The sequence below is a fragment of the Mesoplodon mirus genome (genome assembly GCF_964341445.2).
Source record: "Mesoplodon mirus genome assembly, chromosome: 12".
Taxonomy (NCBI): domain Eukaryota; kingdom Metazoa; phylum Chordata; class Mammalia; order Artiodactyla; family Ziphiidae; genus Mesoplodon; species Mesoplodon mirus.
This window is the reverse complement of record NC_138988.1, coordinates 2,035,853-2,056,631: the sequence shown is the minus strand read 5'-3', so window position 1 is coordinate 2,056,631 and position 20,779 is coordinate 2,035,853. Positions and strand designations below refer to the sequence as shown.

The following is a 20,779-nucleotide window of genomic DNA, read 5'->3' as shown; positions in this document are numbered from 1 at the left end:
GTGTGTGGGCTCACCTAACTCCCATGTACCGTCAGCTGGCCAGGCTCAGGGGCTTGCAGGGCTTTGTAAAAGCTCTCTTAGGGGATTCCCTGGTGGCGCAGTGGTTGAGAGTCCACCTGCCGATGCAGGGGGCACGGGTTCGTGCCCCGGTCCGGGAAGATCCCACATGCTGCAGAGCGGCTGGGCCCGTGAGCCATGTCCGCTGAGCCTGCACGTCCGGAGCCTGTGCTCCGCGACGGGAGAGGCCACAACGGTGAGAGGCCCTCGTACCACACAAACACACAAAAAAAGCTCTCTTAGCCTTTAAATCACTAGGTTTAAGATCGACAGGCCTGCCTTACTGTAATCCTCTCGTTTTCTGTGTCCACCTCCACACCCACCTCAGGCACAGGTCTGACATGGAAGATTTTATGGCTGAATAAAGGGCACGTACAACAAGGCTATGCTTGCTGCCTTCTGTTCGGGCCAACAGCCCCAGCTGATGCTGCTTCCTAGCGACCCTGTGTGCTGTAACAGCATTTTTGTAGTAAGCGTCTCTGTACTCATATCCTAGTATCAACCATCTACATGTCTATATATTTTATCTATATATCCGCAGTAAAACCGTAAAAACATGCTAAAATTAGGAGATTCACTATCAAGGGACGTGTGATCTGGAGGAAAAGCCAAGGGTGTGGGTTGCCTGCAGAACCCTTCTCAAAGGACAGATGCCTTTCGGAAGAAATTAGGTGTGTGACTCATGGGTCCCCTCAACCATTTCAGCAGAAGCCAGGAAGAGAGATGGGATTATCCAGAAATGATCCGTGGAGAAACCTCCTGTGTAAGAGTGAATTCCCATGACATACACAGGAGACTCCCTAGGCTGAACATTTTACACCAGCAGAACCGCTGCCACCTTGGCCTTCGAGGGACAGAGAGGGGACAAAGACGAAAGGCTGTTCAACTCCCGAAATTGTAGGGGCAGCAAAACAGACTGATGAAAGTAGGCAACCGTAAACAGGTGCCACCCTTCATGGGAAAGAATGGATGTCTCTGGGGGAGGCAGCTCAAGCAGAGGAAATGCTCAGGCCTTAAAACCTAATACTGTTTGCCCTGCTGGATTCTGTAACTGGTTGAGACCAGTGATGCCTTTTCCTTCCACTGTCTCCCACTGTCAAAGGTGGTGTCCTTCGTCCGATTGCTGGTGCCCTATTGATTTGGGGGAGCAGATAACTTTAAAACAAGTTATAAAACCGCAGACAGGAGTTTTGCCCTGGGATGGATCATACCCAGATCTCACCCATACCTGACTTAAGACAATGAGGTTGGGGACTGTGGAGCTGATGACGTTTAGATGAGACTTGAAGACTGTGGTGGGCTGACACGCTCAGTGACCTTAGGATGAGGTGGATGCACTGTGCATGTGAGACGGCTGTGAATCTTGAGGGAACACAGTGCAGCCTGAGGCAGAAGCACACCCTCCCCCTTTACGTACATGTCCTGATCCCCAAACCCTGTGAAACGCTACCTTATATTGCAAAGGACTTTGCAGATGGGAAAGTAATACAGTGGTTGATTCCTTGTGATCAGAATAGATGTTGGAGCATTCTGTTCTTAGGGGAAAATAAGGATGTGACAATATGAGAAAATAATAATAAAAAGTAATTCATAAAAGGCCATGAGTTTGTGATTTTGCTAAGAAAAGTCAAACGTTTACCAAAAAAGTTATGGATACTTCTGATTATACAGGTGTGTACCTATTTTGCCTGTGAAGAAGTGAACAGAAACATATCAGTCAAACAATCCAGAAAATTTATAAACTATACAAAGAACGAAAAGCATGCTCAACACCTGTGGCCTACTATAAAAACATATTTTAAGAACCCTTCGTTTCTTGAAAAAAGGGTTCCAACATCCAAAATGTCTGAAAGATAGCAATTATAAGAGACTCATCGTGTATTAATGTATTAAGAGGAACTGTTCTGAAAGAGGATTCAACCTCACTTCTAGAATCTCAGGTTTTAATCGACTTTGGGCTTCTGTGCCCCAACCTAGAGTTAACCAGCCAAAAATACCAGAAACTCCCATGCTCATGATGAGATGGCATTCTCTTGGGTCTCATAGGAGTATTAACATCCAAGAAAAGAATAAAAATGGAGTATGGTAAAATCCTTAGGAAGGGGTATGACTGGAGCATCCCAAAGTTGTAAGAAAAATTTTAGTTATTAACAAAACTTTAATCCATTATATTTATAGTGTTTGTTTCAAATTGTCAAAGCCAAATCGCGTTTCTAACCAAAGTCTAAATTGTGAACTAATTGGGAATCAAGATCTAAATGCCCAAGAAAGACTGACTTTCAAAATGTGGCTCAGGTTTAGCCAAGAATGCATTAAACACACTTTAGAACAGTAGACGGCTCCCCCCGCGCACCCCAGCCCTGGAGAGTGTCTCCGCAGCAGGGCAGAGCCAGGGAGCTGCTGTTGTCCCTGGTGGGACAGGGCGCTTCTCCAGTTCCCTGCAGCACCACCTCCTCCACTTCCCAGCACACCAGCTTCACCCACATCAGCTAGTGCCTTCCAGCCTCCGGAGTCAGCGGCTGCACACTAAGTGTCCCAGAGCTGGCTCAGCCAGTCCCATTTCAGACTTGCTCAATGCTGACAGGTATTCCTCTCAAGTGGCATGCAATCTGGTGGCACAGCAGGAAGAGTTTGAAAACAAAGCATAAGTACCACTGATTATTCTACCAAGTGCTAGGCCCTTTGCCAACAACGTCTCACGTCATCCATCATAGTGATTCTTCAGTATAGGTTTTTTTTTTCCACTTTACAGATGAGCTTAGAGCTACTGGCTGAGTTTCAAATACGACCGAACAACTGACCTAGAGCCGAGATTTCAATGTGGTCCGACACCACAGCCCATGCTGCCTGCACGATGCTACATAGCTTCAAACACGAGCAAGGCCCTGCTGCTAAAACCAGAAGGGTTTTGGAGGCCTGGGTACAGAGGCACCAATGACCCTTGTGGGAGGTGAGAGATTACTTAGCCCGGTTTTTAGAAGTCACACATAACTCCTGGGGTCTGTGACTGAAAACTCTGACCTCTGTCTTATCTGCTCAGGTTCACATTGTAGATTATTTCACCCAAAATATTAGTGGATAAGCAAATGGTCTCAGCTAGGAGACGAGTGTCACCTCATCTGTGGTAAACAGACCGTATCATTTGCAGTTTCACTTTCCCAAATTAAAAATACCACCTGGAGGCAATGAAAGCAATGCCCATCCCTCTACATCAGCCAGGAATCTTCTCCTGACCTTGAAACATGCATCCGGGTCTAATCAGCTCTTGGGTCGAAGGCTCCCCAAAGCTCCAGTGACCAAATAAGACAGCCTCATAAATGGCAGGCACATCACCTAAGCACCAAGTACTGAGAAAATGTGCCTCATGCATGAATCTCGGTGGCCTGACCAGGAAATATAAATGTAGGTCAAATGACACGAGTTCCCCATTCTCCTTTTGGGGAACTGCTTACCACTCCTCCCCACATGCATCCACCTTAAGTGGAGGCCCTGACTGCAATAACCTCGCTCCAATGACTATCATAACAGGGGGCACAAGAGGGCAAGCTAACTGCAACTAGTAACATCTAAACTGAACCCGACGGAAGTGGATGGTTACTGTGGGAAGGAAAAGGCACGAGGGAGGACGACGACAAGCGCAGGTAGCCGTGCTTATGAACGAAGTCCATCTCAGTGAACGGGGGAACTCCTACTGAGAAGTCACTGAATTCATTACCTCTGCCACCAAATTATCTTTGCCCAAGCTTGGTAACGTAGTAATGTCCTCTGGGGAGGACAAGAGTAGTCAGGTTCCAGGCCATGGTTCACACTTCACGTTGCAAAGTATCTTCCGTGGAAAATGCAATGATGAAAACGGGGAGCCCGGACGGGCGGAAGTGCATGCACACTACTCAGTGCAGCTGCCTCGTGGCCGCCTCAGGCCCACTTGGGAATTTTTTCAAGCGCAAGAGTAGAAATGGAAGTGTGAAAAATACGTTTATGATTTTGAAGACATTACTATGACCATCCTTGCCATCACATACGTATCAGCTAGCTCAGGAGACAGGTTTGACACCACAACTTGCTACCAAAACCTTTACTAAGAGATTACAAGTAGTTAAACTCCTTGCCAAGGTTTGTAGTGGAGGTGGAAATGGATAGATGGGAAGCAGTTATGTTTAATGAATGCTCTTTCAGTTCTATGGCAAGCAGAAAGGATAATTAGATGTACATAAACCACTGTAATTTACACCATAAGCTCTGGACTGAGCTGTTCTCAAATTCCAACCATGCTACTGAGGCTATGACCTTGCTTCCTTATCCTGGTAGCTGTCAATCCAGTGACACCGTAGAATCACCGGGAAGCTTATAAAATACTGCTCAGGACCCACTCTGAGAAATTCAAGCCAAATGCCAACATCTCGTAATTCTAGTAAAGAAGTTCCTTAACACCTACTCCATAAAACTGCTGTCAGGACTGACGCTTTTAAATGGCTTTAGCAGTTAGATGCTCTGCATGGCATGCACTTAAAGGTCAGAGATGTAGCCCTTAATACTTCAGGTCACATACAGCAAATGGAATGCCTAATGCTTATTATTACATATCAGAGTCCAATACAAAAACAATGTAGTCAAATTCTTTGGGAGAACTTACACTTTCTTCCAGTTTTAAAATTATGGAGTTAAGGGACTTCCCTGGTGGTGCAGTGATTAAGAATTCTCCTGCTAATGAAGGAGACACGGGTTCGAGCCCTAGTCTGCAAAGATCCCACATGCTGCGGAGTAACTAAGCCTGTGAGCTACAACTACTGAGCCTGTGCTCTAGAGCCCGCGAGCCACAACTACTGAAGCCCGCGCGCCTAGAGGCCGTGCTCCGCAACAAGAGAAGCCACTGCAATGAGAAGCCCGCGCACTGCAACAAAGAGTAGCCCTCGCTCACCACAGCTAGAGAAAGCCCACGTGCAGCAAAGACCCAATGCAACCATAAATAAATAAGTAAATAGAAAGATAAATAAATAAAAATTTTAAAAAATATATGAAGTTTAACTTAAGACTGTCGCAACCAGTACTAATTCATATTAAGGCAAACACATCCCAAAACAGGGAATAAGAGACAGATGATAAAAGACAAGTATGTGCTAAAAACTTCTTTGACCAAAATTCTCAAGATTTTGCTTCCAACGCTTAGAGTAGACAAGGTTACAAACGTACCTGTAAAAGACAGCATAACCTGAATGTTTTCTGGAAGAGTAAACCACCCCAAAGCCCTGTGCTACTAATCAAAGGTAAACGTGCAGTTTTTTGTTCTGCACTGGACTCCTGAAAACACAAAACACTGTGCACAGGGGCCTCGGATGTCACCAAGTCACTAAGTTCATTCCATCACTGTGGCCTTTCATTGCAATACAGCATACAGGTTCTGCGGGGAGGACTGGAATTCCTGACTTATCTACAGCACGGAAAGGCAAGAATCTTCTCAGTTGCTTTTAAAGTGTTAAAGCAAGAATGCACCAGTCAAATTAGCATTTCTAAAACTTGTTTTGCTAGATAAGAAGTAAGATGCAGGCTCTGTGGTTCTCACAGCTAAAAACTATTAACAGTGTGGCTTTCTTTGCTATGTGTATCTAAATTAGATGGAATAGAGAATTAAATGAGCTACCCACCTGCAGCTAGGTGGACTTGATCTCCCAGGAGACAATGTCTCACTGCCATTAGAAGCCAGGAACCTGACCTCCTGACCCTGGAACTGCTACATGCTAAGGACACACTATTCCATGAATAATTTAACATATAAAATAGTCAAAATAAATGAAGCTCAACAGCTACAATCTTCCCAGACAAAATCCTTCAAGGCACTCTTTTCCCTACAACTTCAACAGAAATTTGACTATTTCTATTAAGAAAATCAGCTTTTCCTTAATGGGTAATATTCAGTATTTACCGGGAACCTCAAAACCATGAAGGGCACTGTATCACTCAGTACAACCTGGTTTTGCTGAACCAGGGAGCAACATTCTCCATTTCTCCCAACTGCGTAACAAGTTTATGAACTCAAATCAATATCTGCACGGGGGACACTAAATGCTAAAATCATCAAGTGAATAGATAATGGAGACCAAGATATTCCTAACTCTTCAAGGGAAATGCACGTCACTACAAAGAAAAAAAAAAGAGGCTGCCTTAAATGATCAAGTTCTGTAGCAAGAGTAAAACTGATGTAATACAACATTACACACTTTGAAGACATTCTCGCCAGCACAAGTTCAAGCTGACCCTAATCATCAAGCCTGTAGACCAGGAAATAAAGGGGATATAAACCAGTGAAATGACACCAAAGAAAATCAATTAGTAAATATACGACACTCAAGAAAATCGTGCCAGTCTCAAAAAAAAAAAAAAAAAAAAAACAAGCTTATGAGGCGGGAAAAGTTGGTAACTGTTAGGAGAGACTGAGGAAACGTACCAACCAAATGCAACTTACAAACCCGGACTGGATCCTGGTTTGGGAAAACTGGCTATGCAAGGCTTTTTTGATACAACTGGGGCTATCTCAACAGTTGTATTAGGGATCAGATGGTACTAGGGAAATAATGTCAAATTCCTTAAGCATGACAGTGGTATCGTGATGCTGAGAGAGGACATCCTAGTTCCCACAAGATGCATGCCAAAACACTCACACCTACAACTTACTCACAAATGCCTCTGGACAACTGTTCGCTGTTAGATCTAGGGGTGGGGGCACGTAAGTGTTCACTGTACTGGTTATTCTAAATACCACTTACAAAACCCTTCAAAACAGGCTTGTAGGCAAGAGCTCCTCCTGGTCCACTCACTGAAGTCACTGATCAAGAAGCTTCAAGAAGCCGAGGAGAAACAGCTATTCTACAAGTATGCAAAAGGGAGGCAAACCCTAACAGGTGAAAGATGCTACCTCCAAACAAGCCTCACTTTTGACAAAACCATTCATGTATCAAGGCAATGTTACTATCTGAAAACTGTTTTTAAAAAGTAGCCTTAAGGACTTCCCTGGTTGCACAGTGGTTAAGAATCTGCCTGCCAATGCAGGGGACACGGGTTTGAGCCCTGGTCCGGGAAGATCCCACATGCCACAGAGCAACTAAGCCCACTCGCCACAACTACGGAAGCCTGTGCACTCTAGGGCCCGCTCGCCACAACTACGGAAGCCTGTGAACTCTAGGGCCCATGTGCCGCAACTACTGAACCTGTCTGCTGCAACTGCTGAAGCACACACGCCTAGCGCCCGTACTCCACAACAAGAGAAGCCACCGCAATGAGAACCACATGCACCGCGACAGAGTACGCCCCGCTCTCGCCAGAACTAGAGAAAAGCCCGCACGCAGCAACCAAGACCCAACATAGCCGAAAAATAAATAGAATTAAAAAGATATCTGAAGCAGCATTTAAAAAAACACAAAGTAGCCTTAAAACCAAGTTTGACAGCAAAGCATTATGCCTACACAAAGTGCTCACTGGCTCCTAGCAATTAGCTCAATATCCCTGTAAAACACATTTTCTCACTGGATTTGTTCAGTCATCAAGGTCAATGCAATGAAATGCTACCTTATGAAAACGCACTTTGTGGCCTGCTTCAAATAGGTCCTTAATTATGTGCATCAAAGGGTCTCGAACAGAAGGCAACTGCTAGGTACTACAAACGTAGCACGAAGGATGGTGCTACGCTGGAACAAAGCAGTTTTAAATATCTCGTTTGCTGTTTTATGTTTCCCACTTGAGGTTGGAAACCTTGGGGGAAAATAACCTCATGTGTACTGGCCCCCAACCCTGAATTTAACTGCATGTAACAGTGATGTCTTTGAAAACAGGGCTTCCCTTACACTGTCTCATGCTTGTGCTAGAAACTAAAAAAAAATCAAAAAGAAAGTAAGCTTGTACTCATCAGGAAATGAACCCATGTCATGATTTCATTTTCTTGCCTGCTCTGGACTATTAATCTGACCAAGCTGGAATTAGCACAGCACAGCTGAAACACCAAATCTTAACACTACAGCGATACACCAACACAAACGGACCAGACTTTACAAGGAGGGTGGAAAATGCACAAGACATCCAAGGCGAAATCACATGGCAGTGTGAAGGGGGAACAAAGGAACTAACCTGGGGAAGCAAGTGCCACTAACTGTACGTAGTTTGGGGTGGGGTGGGGGGACGACAACAAAGTATAGAGGGCATAGGGTAGGAAGCTTACTTTAAGTTCCCGGCTCTAGGCACCGTTCAAGCAAGTTAAGCTTCTAGTAACTCACCTATAAAGTGAGTTCATTAAACCAGATAACTTCTAAGGTCCATCTCAACTCTAGCTCAGACCCTAGGAAAAAAAGAAGGAATCCAACATTTCAGATCCCCGTGAAGCCCTGGAAAAATATGAAATGCTAAAGCAGCAACGGTGTCAGAACTGTTCAGAATGAACACAGAGCCAAAGGCCATCATTATCATGAATGGATTAGAACGAAGTAAATTTTCTATATCCCTGCAAAACAACTGACGCCAAAGTATACGAAGCCTGTGCTTCCTTGTAACAGCTATTTTTCATTACTGAAGACATGACTTAGTACAAAAAGAAAAGTCCAAACTGTGAGCTTTCAGTCCTCCACATTCCCCCGTTTAATATGGCATTTGGCACTATATACATTAATGAAAATCTGAAACAAACAGAAAGAACTGTAGTCAAACTCCCCTTCCTCCTCCAGCTTTATTGGATAGTTTAAAATTACATTTCTATTTTCTAGGACTTCAGTTGCTTTTTCCATCTGACTTTTAAAAACTGATTACAGCAAATGAAACACAGTTGTCTAAGTGATATAGTATACAAAAATAACATCTTGATTTCTGTGAAAATGCATTTCTCTGCAATTCCTGAATAGCTCCAAATTATGCTAGCTCTGAGCATAGATGTTTACTCTGGGTTTTAGATTTAGTCTTTGAAAAAATGTGTTCTACACCTTTGCCATCGCCATCTGTTTACCCAGCATCAACGCTGCGGGGAAGTCGTTCCTGTTCAGGCTTTTATCCCAAGTTTTCTCGCACAGCCGTTAACACGCATGTTTGGTTTTTATTTTGTTTACTCCCAGTCAACTGTATGTCCTATGTAGGGCCTGATACAGATGTTACTTGATGTTATTTAACAGCTACTGAGGTCAGACAATCCAAGGCAGTCATTATGCTAAAATTAAAGTTATTTATGGAAGCTCATGGACACTTCCAGGATTGGTTTTTACCTCCTACATGGGAACATATTCGAGAAACCCAGAATGGGCTTACCGGTCTGACTCAACTCTTCCCATTCATCAATCCCTATTCACCAGTGGCGCGGAAAGGGGGTTCTTTAACAAAGCATTATACATAACACCTCTACCAAACTAAACATAAACTTTTTTTTGTAGTTAAATGCAGGAAGTCGGTTTTTTTCCACCCCTTTCCTCCTTTTACACGGCAAGTAAAGCTCACTGGCCTGGGAGTAGCCTCTATCTGCCAACCTTTGGCCAGTGAAGAGGATTCAATCAGAAAAGGAGGGGCGACAGAGGACAGTAATTAAGCCGTGGCCTCGATCGTGCACTCCCGTGCAAGGTGCCCTGACTCGCCACAGCGGTAACAGTTGACTTCACTCGTCTTGCTGCAGTTGATGGCTACATGACCAGTCTCGCCACACCTAAAGAAAGGAAAGGAGAACAACTTCGTTAACAGCGCTCAGAATATGCCGAACTGGACTCAAGCAACAGTTACTGCAGAACACAACGCAACAAAACCCAGTACAATTTTGTTTTCCGGACAGTAAGTCTTATTATCCCCTAAACTAAGACCAAAAAGGAGGAATTTGATGGCGAAGCTACCCAATTGTGCAGCCTGAGGCATAAAACCAAAACCTTTGCCATAAGAGTCCAACCAACACCACAACCAAAACACTGGCCAATGTTATAGTTTCACACAGATTAACCCCTAAGGTTTCACAGGTATACACGTATCAAAACTTATATAAAATTTTACACTCTCACGTGTACATATTATTATATGAAACAGACAGTCAGAGCCCTCTGCTTTCGTAACAAAAGATTTGTGTGTATGAATTGCACGGTTTTCTACAAAGTATCTGAGAACCCCAAATTATTAGAACAGAACATTTTTGGGGGCGGTGGGGTGGGGTGGGGGGCGCCCACCCTGCACAGCAGGCGGAATCTTCGTTCCCTGACCAGGGACCAGACCCATGCCCCCTGAAGTGGAAGCACGCACCGAGTCCTGACCACTGGACCGTCAGGGAAGTCCCAACATTCTCACTGAGACCATTAAAAATTCCAAAGTTGCGCTGCATGCTGCCCAGCTGCTATAAACCACCAGGCATCACAGCAGGACACTGCCCAAGGCAGAGGAAGTTGGGCTATGCAGGCCGGAAGCCTCTCCTACAGTCGCAGCCACCTCAGGGAATGCACTATCCCCAAGGCCCTCGCACGTATGGTCACCTCACTGTCCAGGGGCCCCTGCAGTGAGCTCGCCGCCGGCGGCGGGCCAGCAACTCACCTATAGCACTTCACTTTGGTGCAGTCTTTCTGAATGTGCCCGAACTCGCCGCAAGAATAGCACTTCTGCTCGTCTGCGTGGTCACAGTCGCGGGCCAGGTGGCCGGGTTTGCCGCAGTTGTAACAGCACTGCTCCCGCTCCCGCTTGGGCTCCTTGCAGTCCTTGGCAATGTGACCTCCCCGGCCGCAGTTATAGCAGGCTTCAGCGGTAAGGGGAGAAGCAGACCGAGACTATAAAACCGTACAGACGCCGCCACGGTTCAAACCGTGCAGCGCACACCCTCACAGGTGGAGAATGTCTGTCAACGCGGCAGTGCGTGCTCGCACGGAGAGGAAGTGTTAAATGCTTACCATCCTCCTGAAGATCACAATCCTTGGCAAGGTGACCAGACTCACCACAGCGGTAACAGATGTCTGGAAGAGACGAGGAAACAAACTGGAAACCTATTCGGGGCACAGACAAAAAGAATGTGGCTAATTAGACCAGTCTTGATACTTACGAATACTGAAGCACTTCAAAGTTTTTTATTCGACAAAAATACCTCTATCCGAGGTAAAACCACCTCTGCCACGGCTTCTCATTCCACGACCACGGCCCCCACCAGTGGGGCATTCCCGGGCCCAGTGGCCAGATCGTCCACACTTGAAGCATTCATTACTGCTCATGGCTGCAGCCAGATCTTCAAAACATTAAAAATGACCACATTAAACCACGTGAAATTACTTTTAGCTTTTATTCCCCATTTAGTGTATTTCTGGATTAATTATTCTGGAGAAAAAAAGCCAACCAATATATTGGTTAGAAAAACAATCACATAATTATATATGTAGGCATTATATATCTATTATGAAATATATTAAAAGTGAAAAACACATTAAAAACATTATACGTTTTCATAAAACTTGTGATCTTTATAATCATTAAGATTATGCATACATGTTAATCCCATCATTAATGAGATGACAGGACTTACAGGGTTAGTATCCATGAATACCCATTATTAGAAATAATCAGTAATACCTCACTCCAGGTCCAACTTAATGGACATTTTCATGGTTACAAGCCAGTAAACTTTACTGTGGGCAACTGGAAGTCATTTACTGGTTATAAAATTGGAATAACCCAGTGGAGCTGTAGTATGGATTCTGAGAGAGGATGAAGAAACACTCTCCTCGGGCCTCCCTGGTGGCGCAGTGGTTGAGAGTCCGCCTGCCGATGCAGGGGATACGGGTTCGTGCCCCGGTCTGGGAGGATCCCATATGCCGCGGAGCGGCTGGGCCCGTGAGCCATGGCCGCTGGGCCTGCGCATCCGGAGCCTGTGCTCCGCAACGGGAGAGGCCACAACAGTGAGAGGCCCGCATACCGCAAAAAGAAAAAAAAAAAAGAAACACTCTCCTCTGCGCCCTTAGCACCTAACACAGTGCCTAATTAAACCGCAGCACTACGTACTGATTCAGTATTTAGAGCAGACACGTTAGAAAAAAGGCAGGCAATTTTGTCTCCTTAAAAATATTAGAAAAATGACAAAGAGGAACACCAAAGTAAAATACCAGTAGCACTGGGACCATTTTTTCCCTCTTCTATTCTCCCATTTCCAAATTTTTCTGTAATTTTACATTTAAAACAAGGTTACTTCGAATTTCATAGTAGACTCCTTTATTGGGTATTGTTTCAAAATAAAAGCAAAACTCCAACTAAAGCAAATGCATTTTATACTTCTTATGTAACAACCTAAAAATAAGCACGGGCTATTCCTAGAATAGAATAGAATGGAATGGAATAGAACAGAATGGAATGTTGCAGGACAAAGTCCCAGTGAAGTGGCCTTTAAAAAACAAACTAGTTAAAAACAATGTAACCTTTACATTTCCACACTTCCATAGCTAGACATTTTTACCCTTAATTCCAGTGTCAAACAATGGTAAACCAAGTTTTTAAAACACGTTGTAGAGAAATCTAGTGACTAAAAATTATGCTCAAGTTTCAAGTCTCCATCATCAAATATTGAAAAGAACTCATTACCTATCCCAACTCTCTGCAATCAGAGCCAGGATAAATCTTCAGAGGCATCTTTCTACCAACTCTTGCCACTCGCTGTATAAACTTATTACCAAAAGGGGGTAGGGGAAAGTGCCTGAATGCATAATGCACATTTCTAGTCAGATGAAACCAGTCAGCGAAGATTAAAAACATATTTTTGCAAAATTACATTTGCCTTCTTATACGGGTGCTGGCATTCTAAGTCATGGGGAGGGCTGGTTTCCACCAGAGAGAATACCCATGATTAAAAAACGAATGGCACATAAAATGATCACAGAGAAACACAGCTTATGGCATGTCGTCCTCCCCCAACCCCATTTTCATTTTGCATCTTCTGTTTACTCGGGACCAATCTGAGCACATTAACTCTTGGTCCCAAGGAGTTCTTTGCACAAACAATCACTTCCTTTCACAAGGTAATCCAGGCAATTTGACAAGTTCTGAGTATTTTATAATTTTTTTATTTCAATAAGATACTTATCTTTTAGAAAAATGACAACCCAATATTCAATATGCACTTTCAAAGCTAAAAAACTGATAGCTCCGGGCAACCCCCCTTTGAGACTCTGCTTTAAAAGGACCTCTTGTTTCATAATGGTAAAGTACAAAGGAAATACGTTACAATGGATCATCAGATGTTTATCAGTGTATTGAATAAAGTCAGCAGTTAAAACTGCAGGTTTACTTTTAGCCTACAAATATTAGCTTTAAAAAAGTAGCTACTCAAGAACTGATTGAGCTAAGTGTGGCTTTTGCATGAACTGTGTCTCCCTCTTTGGCCAAGCCGACCTCCGTCAGCTGGTCTACATTTTCACCGACTCCTCTGTGACAGGGCTCTTTAGTAACATTAACCCAGCTGATTCCCACTATGTTTTTAAGGCCTGCTACTGGTCCTGGTACTCATCTTACATACAAATGTATTTAGTTATAAGGTCTTTAGAGAATGGCATGCCATTATTCCTTAGGAAAACTAGAGGTGGTAAGACAAAGCTGCAAATCTATCATGGCTCCCTGACTCCCACTGCTCTTGGCTGCGAGTGTGAGGCACTGCCCCGCCCCCGCCTCTCCCGCCTGTCACAACCTTATGCAGCCTTCAAGGGCCAACTCTATAAAAGAACCTGACCACACCACCCAGCCTGGAGCTAGCCTTAATCCCTAGTAAGACCCAGGGCACTCTGCACTACCATTTTGCTTTTTATCATATTCCTTCAGAGCAGACACCAAGTAATTCACCTTTGAATCATAATACCCCATACAATTATCCTTTTGGTAGCAGTATAACTCAGTATTTTTAACCGCTCGGTGGTTGTTGTTTTTTTGGGGGGTGGGGGGGCACCAAGAGTCATATGCTGAATGAAACAAATTGTGTTTCTTGTACAGACCTGATCCAATCCAGTAAGTACTGACAATAAAACACCTGAATTCTTGCTATCAAAAGAGGTGCTGGGGCCTCCCTGGTGGCGCAGTGGTTGAGAGTCCGCCTGCCGATGCAGGGGACACGGGTTCGTGCCCCGGTCTGGGAGGATCCCACATGCCGCGGAGCGGCTGGGCCCGTGAGCCATGGCCGCTGAGCCTGCGCGTCCGGAGCCTGTGCTCCGCAACGGGAGAGGCCACAACAGTGAGAGGCCCGCATACCGCAAAAAAGAAAAAAAAAAAAAAAAAAAAAAAGAGGTGCTGCACCATTAACTTAAAGTAGCGATGCTGAGAATTCCCTGGCGGTCCAGTGGTTAGGACTCAGCGCTTTCACTGCTGGGGCCCGGGTTCGAACTAAGATCTCACAAGCCGCGTAGCACCGCCCCCCCCAAAAGCTAACGATGTATTTTCAACTACGTACTCAATAAGGATTGACTACAATCACTCTAAATTCAGTATGTATTTCAGATTGTCTAGTAAAATCCCCACGTGTAACTGAGAAATGTTCACTCCAGGTGACTAAAATCAGAAACTGAGCCAGGACCCCTAACTTGCCATCCAGACTCTCAGCAACATTTTATGGAATGCTACAAAACATATATACGAATTTAAAAAACAAATACCATATTTTCACTGTTGCCAGGCAATAGGAGAGCTTATTTTTCTTCCTTTTGCTGCTAAAAATCATTGTTGTATCTACACCCATGTATCCTCACACAGTATAAAAAGACTTGGGGACTATAGGGCTAACCACTTAACCCAGCTTAACCACCTGCTGCGTTACCTCAAGACACCTGACCCCTCTCCTGTCTTGAGGAAGATAAAACTGATCTGTAACCAGATTAGTACCAGGTGCCTTGTGCTTAATAGGTGCTCAATTTTAAAAAAGTATGGATTTATGTCCACTGCTTACACAGTTATTCCTGCCTTTCCACTCTTCTCCCAGTTAAGTTGGATTGTAGACAGATAGATGAGCATTCAGTCCAGGGAATTCCCTGGTGGCCCAGTGGTTCGGATTCTGGGCGTCCATCCCGCAAACCGCACAACACAGCCAAAACAAACAAACAAACAAACAAAACCAATCTACACAGCAGGCTTGAAGTGGGCCCAACTCTGCTTATACTCAAGCTTCCCATCTCATAAAATCTACTTCCTGAGTGGAATGGATTAGAGGTAAGACAAGAAAAAGGGTGAATTCCTAATGACTTCACATTTTCAACAACAGGAATCAGGATCTGTTTCCATTTCGACTGCTGTGTATTGAATTTTCATTGACATAAATCACATGTGAAGATGTGGTAGGAGCACAAGGCATGCCAGCAGCAGGAGGAGTAAGGCAGTCTAGATACGGTTTGCCAAGATCCACCGTGAGGGCCATGGGAGCTAAGCTATGAGGCCTCTTTTACAGACACCGCACTCGTCTAGGCTTTAAGGCTTAAATCCTGGAATTGGTACCAAAACGCAAATGGTAATACAAATGTCTTCGTGAATGTAATTCTACCGTATTTTTCATACTAAGAACAAAGCCAGTAAACTACTTAAGTCTTCACAGCACACGGTCAAGACTAACAACGCGTTCCAACGAATAAGAGACCATTAACTCTATAAATACATTTAAAATAAGTAGCAACAGGCAAGAGGGGAGTGGGGAACGTGACATAAGGCAGTTGATGAGGATCGGGTGAGACTGTTTTCCTAACACAGCCATATCGATTCACATTTGCTGCATCCCCAGTCACCTTCCCCAAACTCAGGGTTACCCCTGACTCATCCACGTTGACCTAAACTGCACTGAGGCCAAGGGGAGCTTCTGCCCCTTGACTGCACTCACCCATTTCTACGCCCTAAAAAGCTGGTTCAGAGTTCCAACTTGGTACTGAAACACTTCAAACTGTTGAAATAAAGATAAACTACAGATAGAATGGAAGGAAGCAAGTTATATTGTGTACCACCTGCGTTCTGGCCAGAATACTGTAGAACAGAGTCCAGTCCTGGGAGCAATGCTACTCACACCCATTTCTGCCTGCCCTGAAGGGTTTTAATCAGTAGCTGAGTACCTACTATAAGTCAAGGATTGATAAACGCATTATCTGTAATTCCTACAACCTTGCTAGTCATGTAATCTTGTCCCCATTTTACAATAAGGAAACTTACTGTATAGGATCTGAGATCAAACGACTTCCCAAAGCCACACAACTACTGGGTTGGCCACAAAGTTCACTCGGGTTTTCCCATAACATCTTATTTCTGACCTTTTTGGCTAACCCTACAGAAAGTTCTAGAGTCAGGATTTCAACAGTTGGCTCTCAGTCCTCTGCAGAGGCTTTTGTTAGGGTTAAGTGATACAGTACATGAAAATGCTATCAGAAAAGCACACCAATTTAGAGAAGTCAAAATACAACTAGAATTGGTACGTTTCTAAAAATCCACACCCATGAATGAATTTAACGCCACTTGAGATTTTAACCTTCTTTCTGAGGCAGAACTTAGGAGTGTCACCACAGACCAAAGACTGGCAAGCTGACTTCCCTAGTTAATACCCTCATCTGCAATTATGGAGCCACTCCAGGCGACCACCACGCTGCACTCTCAGTCCTGATTAACAGAGCCCATCCGCTCACAACGTGAATGTTGGTAGCCACAAGCTCTATTTCATTATTCCAGCAGTTTTTTACAACATGAAAATGGTGTACACTTTGCTGTGAATCTCTCCACAGCACGCCCTTACTGCGGCAGCATCTGACACTGCCAGGATAAGAGTTCTATTAAATGAGCCAGTACAGAAAGAGTGTTCTCCACACAGCAGGCCAGGATGCCTTGGCACCAGTCTTCTGCTCTCCACTGACTGTCAGAAGGCTAGGCAGAGGAAAGAAGCCAGCAATTCTTAAAAGAGACTCTCACTCCTGCAAGGGGAAGAAAAAAAAAAGCAAAATCTTTCTTGTGGTCAAGCGTTTAGACAACAGACCAATCGTTCCAATTAGTCAAACTGTGGTTCCACTGCCTTTAAGCACCCATTTTAAGCTTCCATTTAGGTACCACAGACTTCAATTAGATTTTAAGAAAGGTAAAAAGAATCCAATCACAAAACTGTATCACAAAACTCGCTTATAATACCTTAAAAAAGATAGCATTCGGCCTGTTCCAGATGTTCAAATGCAAGTGTAATAAATGCCCCTTAAGTTTTCCACTGATTTGGCTCAAAATATTTTAAAGAGACTGCACGTATGAAATACCCAGCTTGTATCAATATGAAAAGGAATGTGGACCTTTGGTTGCTGAGAAAAACTTACCCAATTTATCTGTGACATATTAGGTAAGTACACAAATATATACTGTTAGCTTTTTTCAAATACTGTTGCCAAGAGTTGCGATTTGGAAAAATTTTAAGTCCTTAATTCAGCCCTTGGGAACCTAATAAATTATTCCTTTTATATTCCAGTACAGAGAGCTCCTTGTAGACAAGAATCAGGCTCAACAAACTAAAAACAGCATGGAACTATGTACGCGGCACTTTGTAGGTGTTTGATTAAGCCTCCATCACAGTAATTTTTAAGAAGCATTTGAAAATAACTGCTTTGCAGAGGGGAAAACAAAAAGCCTAAGCGGTAGGAACTTCTTTTCATCCGTCTCTTTAGAACCTCAAAACCTTACACACAACTTACAGGGCTTGAGCAAAAGAATAACAAAGTTCTTAATTTAAATTAAGGCTGACTCACTGATGCAGAAATTAACTGGTTATGTTTCTCTCCCAAAACTGCGTCAAACAATAGGAAAAAGGGAAAAACCTGTTTTTAAAAACTTGTCATTTGGGGGTACAAGATGAGGACGTAAATTAATCCTCCTGAAAAGAAAAAAAACGAATCCCGACTCCTGGCTTCTTTACCCTACCCTTTCCGTGGATACTTCTGAATACTGCCTCAAACACACTATCTGAAGCCACAGATGAAAACTGAGCAATGTTTTCTTTTCCTAAGACCCCCAAAACCAGATGTAGTCACTTCCTTTGGAAGTGCCCTGTGGCTGCGGCCATGTGGCTAACATGTGGCAACAAGCACAAGCTTTACCCATAATAAAATCAACACCCAAACCCAAATGTGGGCCATTATGCCCTTCGAAAGTAGGTTTTCACGTTTGGAAACTCCAAATGGAGACTGGCTAATTAATTTCCTCGCCTCGCTTTTAGATTAAACTGTACTCGTCTCACCTATCCAAGAGATGATGCAGAGGTTACTGCTGCTGCCATGACTTTGGAAGTTTGACAAATTCATGCTTTTTTCTGATAACGGGCTTTTTAAAAAGCCTCCGTAACTTAGTTGACTCAAGAAAAGCGGGCCTTATCTGCCCCTTCCCGAACTGCACCGTAAAACAAGTAACTTAGCATGTCAATGACGATAAAAATTCAAGAAGCGAGAAGCTATCGGGAAGTAGGCAGAGCGAGTCCCTAAGCCTCACGGGCCTTCCGGCGGGGTGTCCCCCCACCCTAAACGGAGAGCTTCTCCAAGGCCCCACCTAAGCCCACAGAGCCCCTGGCACATGGCCCACGCCAGGCCCAGCCCCCGTGCCCCCCGCCGCTCCAGGGCCCTCCCCCACACACGGCCCCCTCCCCGCACGTTCCCGCCAAATCCACCCCCGCCCTACGTTCCGCGGCCCCGGAGCCCCCGCCTCGGCCCCAAGGACGCGCGGCCTCGTCCGCAGCGAGGCTGCGGCCTTGGCCCGGCGGCCCGATTGCGGCGGCCCCGCGTCCCGGGCTGCAGGGAGGGCGGCCGGCCGCGGGGCGCAGTCCGGGGCCGGGCGGCGGCGGCCCGTTTCCCGCCTGACGCAGCAGCGGCGCAGGCCGGAGCGCGGCCGCCATCGCCGCCTCCCTGCTCCCGACCCCTCGCCCGCGGCCCCCGCACTGCGGCCCTCGGCATGCTCGCGGCCTCACCTTCGGCGTCGGAGGGGCCCGCAGCGGCGGAGACTCGGACGCAGGCCGAGAAGGCGGCTCGCGAGGCAGCGGCTGTTTATTTTCAGGGTCCTCGCCTGCGCCACACGCGGGTCTGCACACGGCCCCACACACGCCGCTGCACACGGCTCTCCTCCGCCTCGCCCACGCGGCCAATCAGCGCGCGGGGCTCGGCCGTCCAATTAGGGCCGCCTGTGGGGAGGGCCGCCCCGCCCGACGCGGCGCGGCGCGGCGGGCGGGGCTCTTCCCGCCGTGCCCCGCGTGCGGCCTTCCCGCTCCGAGATCCGGCCTCTCAGGGTCGGGGATGTCGGGTTCCTGGCTCGGCGACCGTTCTGGCAGCAGCGCCGAGGGGCGCCGAGATGGGGTCTCAGAGAGGCGGCTGTGGTGCGCGTGGGGCCGGGAGGACTCCTCCCGGTGGCGGGCTCCGGAAAGCGTGTGCCCGCGGACCCTGAGCTGGCGCGGCCGGAGCCCGGCCCCACTTCCGGGGCCTCTCGGCTTGGGAAAGTCGGACTGCCCAGTCACGCAGGTGGCCGCGGCTGCGGCCCGCAGCCCTGAGATTCGTTTGGGTTTTTCTGGGGCCCAGGCAGAGCCCCGGAGGCCTCGCAGCTCCCACTTGCAGGACTGATAACACCCCCTTTGAAATAACAGTCCCTCCCTGGGGAGCGGGCGGGGGTGGAAGGACAGCCCGCGACCTCGGCCCCAACACCCTTGTCACCGGAGGAGCATGTGATGAGTGACGTTCCCTGCTACAGGAGGGCCACCCGGCCTGGGCTGTCACGGTCCCGAAAGGCCTTTAGATTTTCTCCAAAAGACATTGTATATATAGCATAGATACTCTGTGAAGGTGGAATAAAGTCAAACTGTTAAGTGGTAAACTAAGAAGTTACAGAATTTTGTGTCCCATTTGGGAATGGCCTTTATTAAAAACATGAAGAGAAAAAAAAGTAAGAGTCCCAGTCTCTTGAGCCCTAAAAGGCCCTAAAATCACTTCAGCCTCAACTAAACTTGGTGTGCTCTTGAGGTTAGTCTACGGCCCATGTTGGCTGATGCATGCCAGGAGTGTATTTTTCATTCTTTTAATGACTTACACTTGGAAAGTAAGCGCTCCTATCTTTTGTTATTAAGATGTTAAAACTGGGGAGATCAGTCCTTATTTGTAGCGTTAGTTCCACAGGTGGCTGTGTAGACTTGAGCTATTCATTTTCCCCCGATTTCACCTCATTTGAATCCTAGTCGCAAGGCTGTATGGCTTCTTAAATCATGTTGTGAGGAGGTAGTATAGCAGAGTGGTTAAGAGCTCAGATGCTGAGAGTCAGGGTTAAACCTGATTCAAATCACTTAATTATTGTAAAGCATTTAGCAGATTGTATTCAACGTAGTGCTCAAGAGAGCACTATCAGAGTGGATGGACTATTTTTTAAGTACCAATGATTTTTTTAAAAACTGTTGTTAAGGCAATTTAAAGTAAAAACATTTAAAATTAAGTACGAAAAGTCCCCATTTCCAATAAGATTGAATTGCCTGGCACTTTATGCATTAAGTTACAACACCAGAGTGACCAATAATAAGACGGTATTTTGTGCTTACATAGTTTTATTACCAAGAAGCTTATACAGCTTCATGGACTTCCCCTCCCTAACTGTTGAATCTTTATAATATCTTGAGGTAAGGCGTAGTGTGGTAATTGCAGACACAACTAGTGATTGCCTAAGCCCTAACAGTGAGTCAGTGCAACACAAGAGCCTATGTAGGAAGTCCAGCCTGGGTGCCTCCACGCCACACCAGGAGGATGAATTAAAA

The 20,779-nt window shown here is 45.6% G+C and overlaps 1 protein-coding gene and 1 long non-coding RNA gene across 4 annotated transcripts; one reads left to right on the top strand and one right to left on the bottom strand.

Moving 5' to 3' along the window:
* Positions 1-8,734: 8,734 nt before the first annotated feature.
* CNBP (CCHC-type zinc finger nucleic acid binding protein) lies at positions 8,735-19,131 on the bottom strand. Of its 3 annotated transcripts, none has more exons than XM_082638098.1 (5): positions 18,962-19,131; positions 11,126-11,263; positions 10,937-11,027; positions 10,585-10,788; positions 8,735-9,721 (listed from the first exon to the last, which is right to left on the bottom strand). In XM_082638098.1, the coding sequence occupies exons 2-5, from the start codon at positions 11,247-11,249 to the stop codon at positions 9,604-9,606; spliced, it is 537 nt and encodes a 178-aa protein (XP_082494224.1). In that variant the 5' UTR covers positions 11,250-11,263; positions 18,962-19,131; the 3' UTR covers positions 8,735-9,603. The 3 variants fall into 3 exon arrangements, with proteins under 3 accessions (XP_082494224.1, XP_082494226.1, XP_082494225.1); XM_082638100.1 differs by having other exon boundaries at positions 10,585-10,783; positions 10,935-11,027; positions 11,147-11,263; positions 18,962-19,129; XM_082638099.1 differs by having other exon boundaries at positions 10,585-10,783; positions 10,935-11,027; positions 18,962-19,126.
* LOC309813326 lies at positions 11,270-16,807 on the top strand. The gene is made up of 3 exons (XR_014295484.1): positions 11,270-11,769; positions 11,994-14,064; positions 14,296-16,807. It is a non-coding gene; the product is annotated as an uncharacterized lncRNA (long non-coding RNA).
* Positions 19,132-20,779: the final 1,648 nt, after the last annotated feature.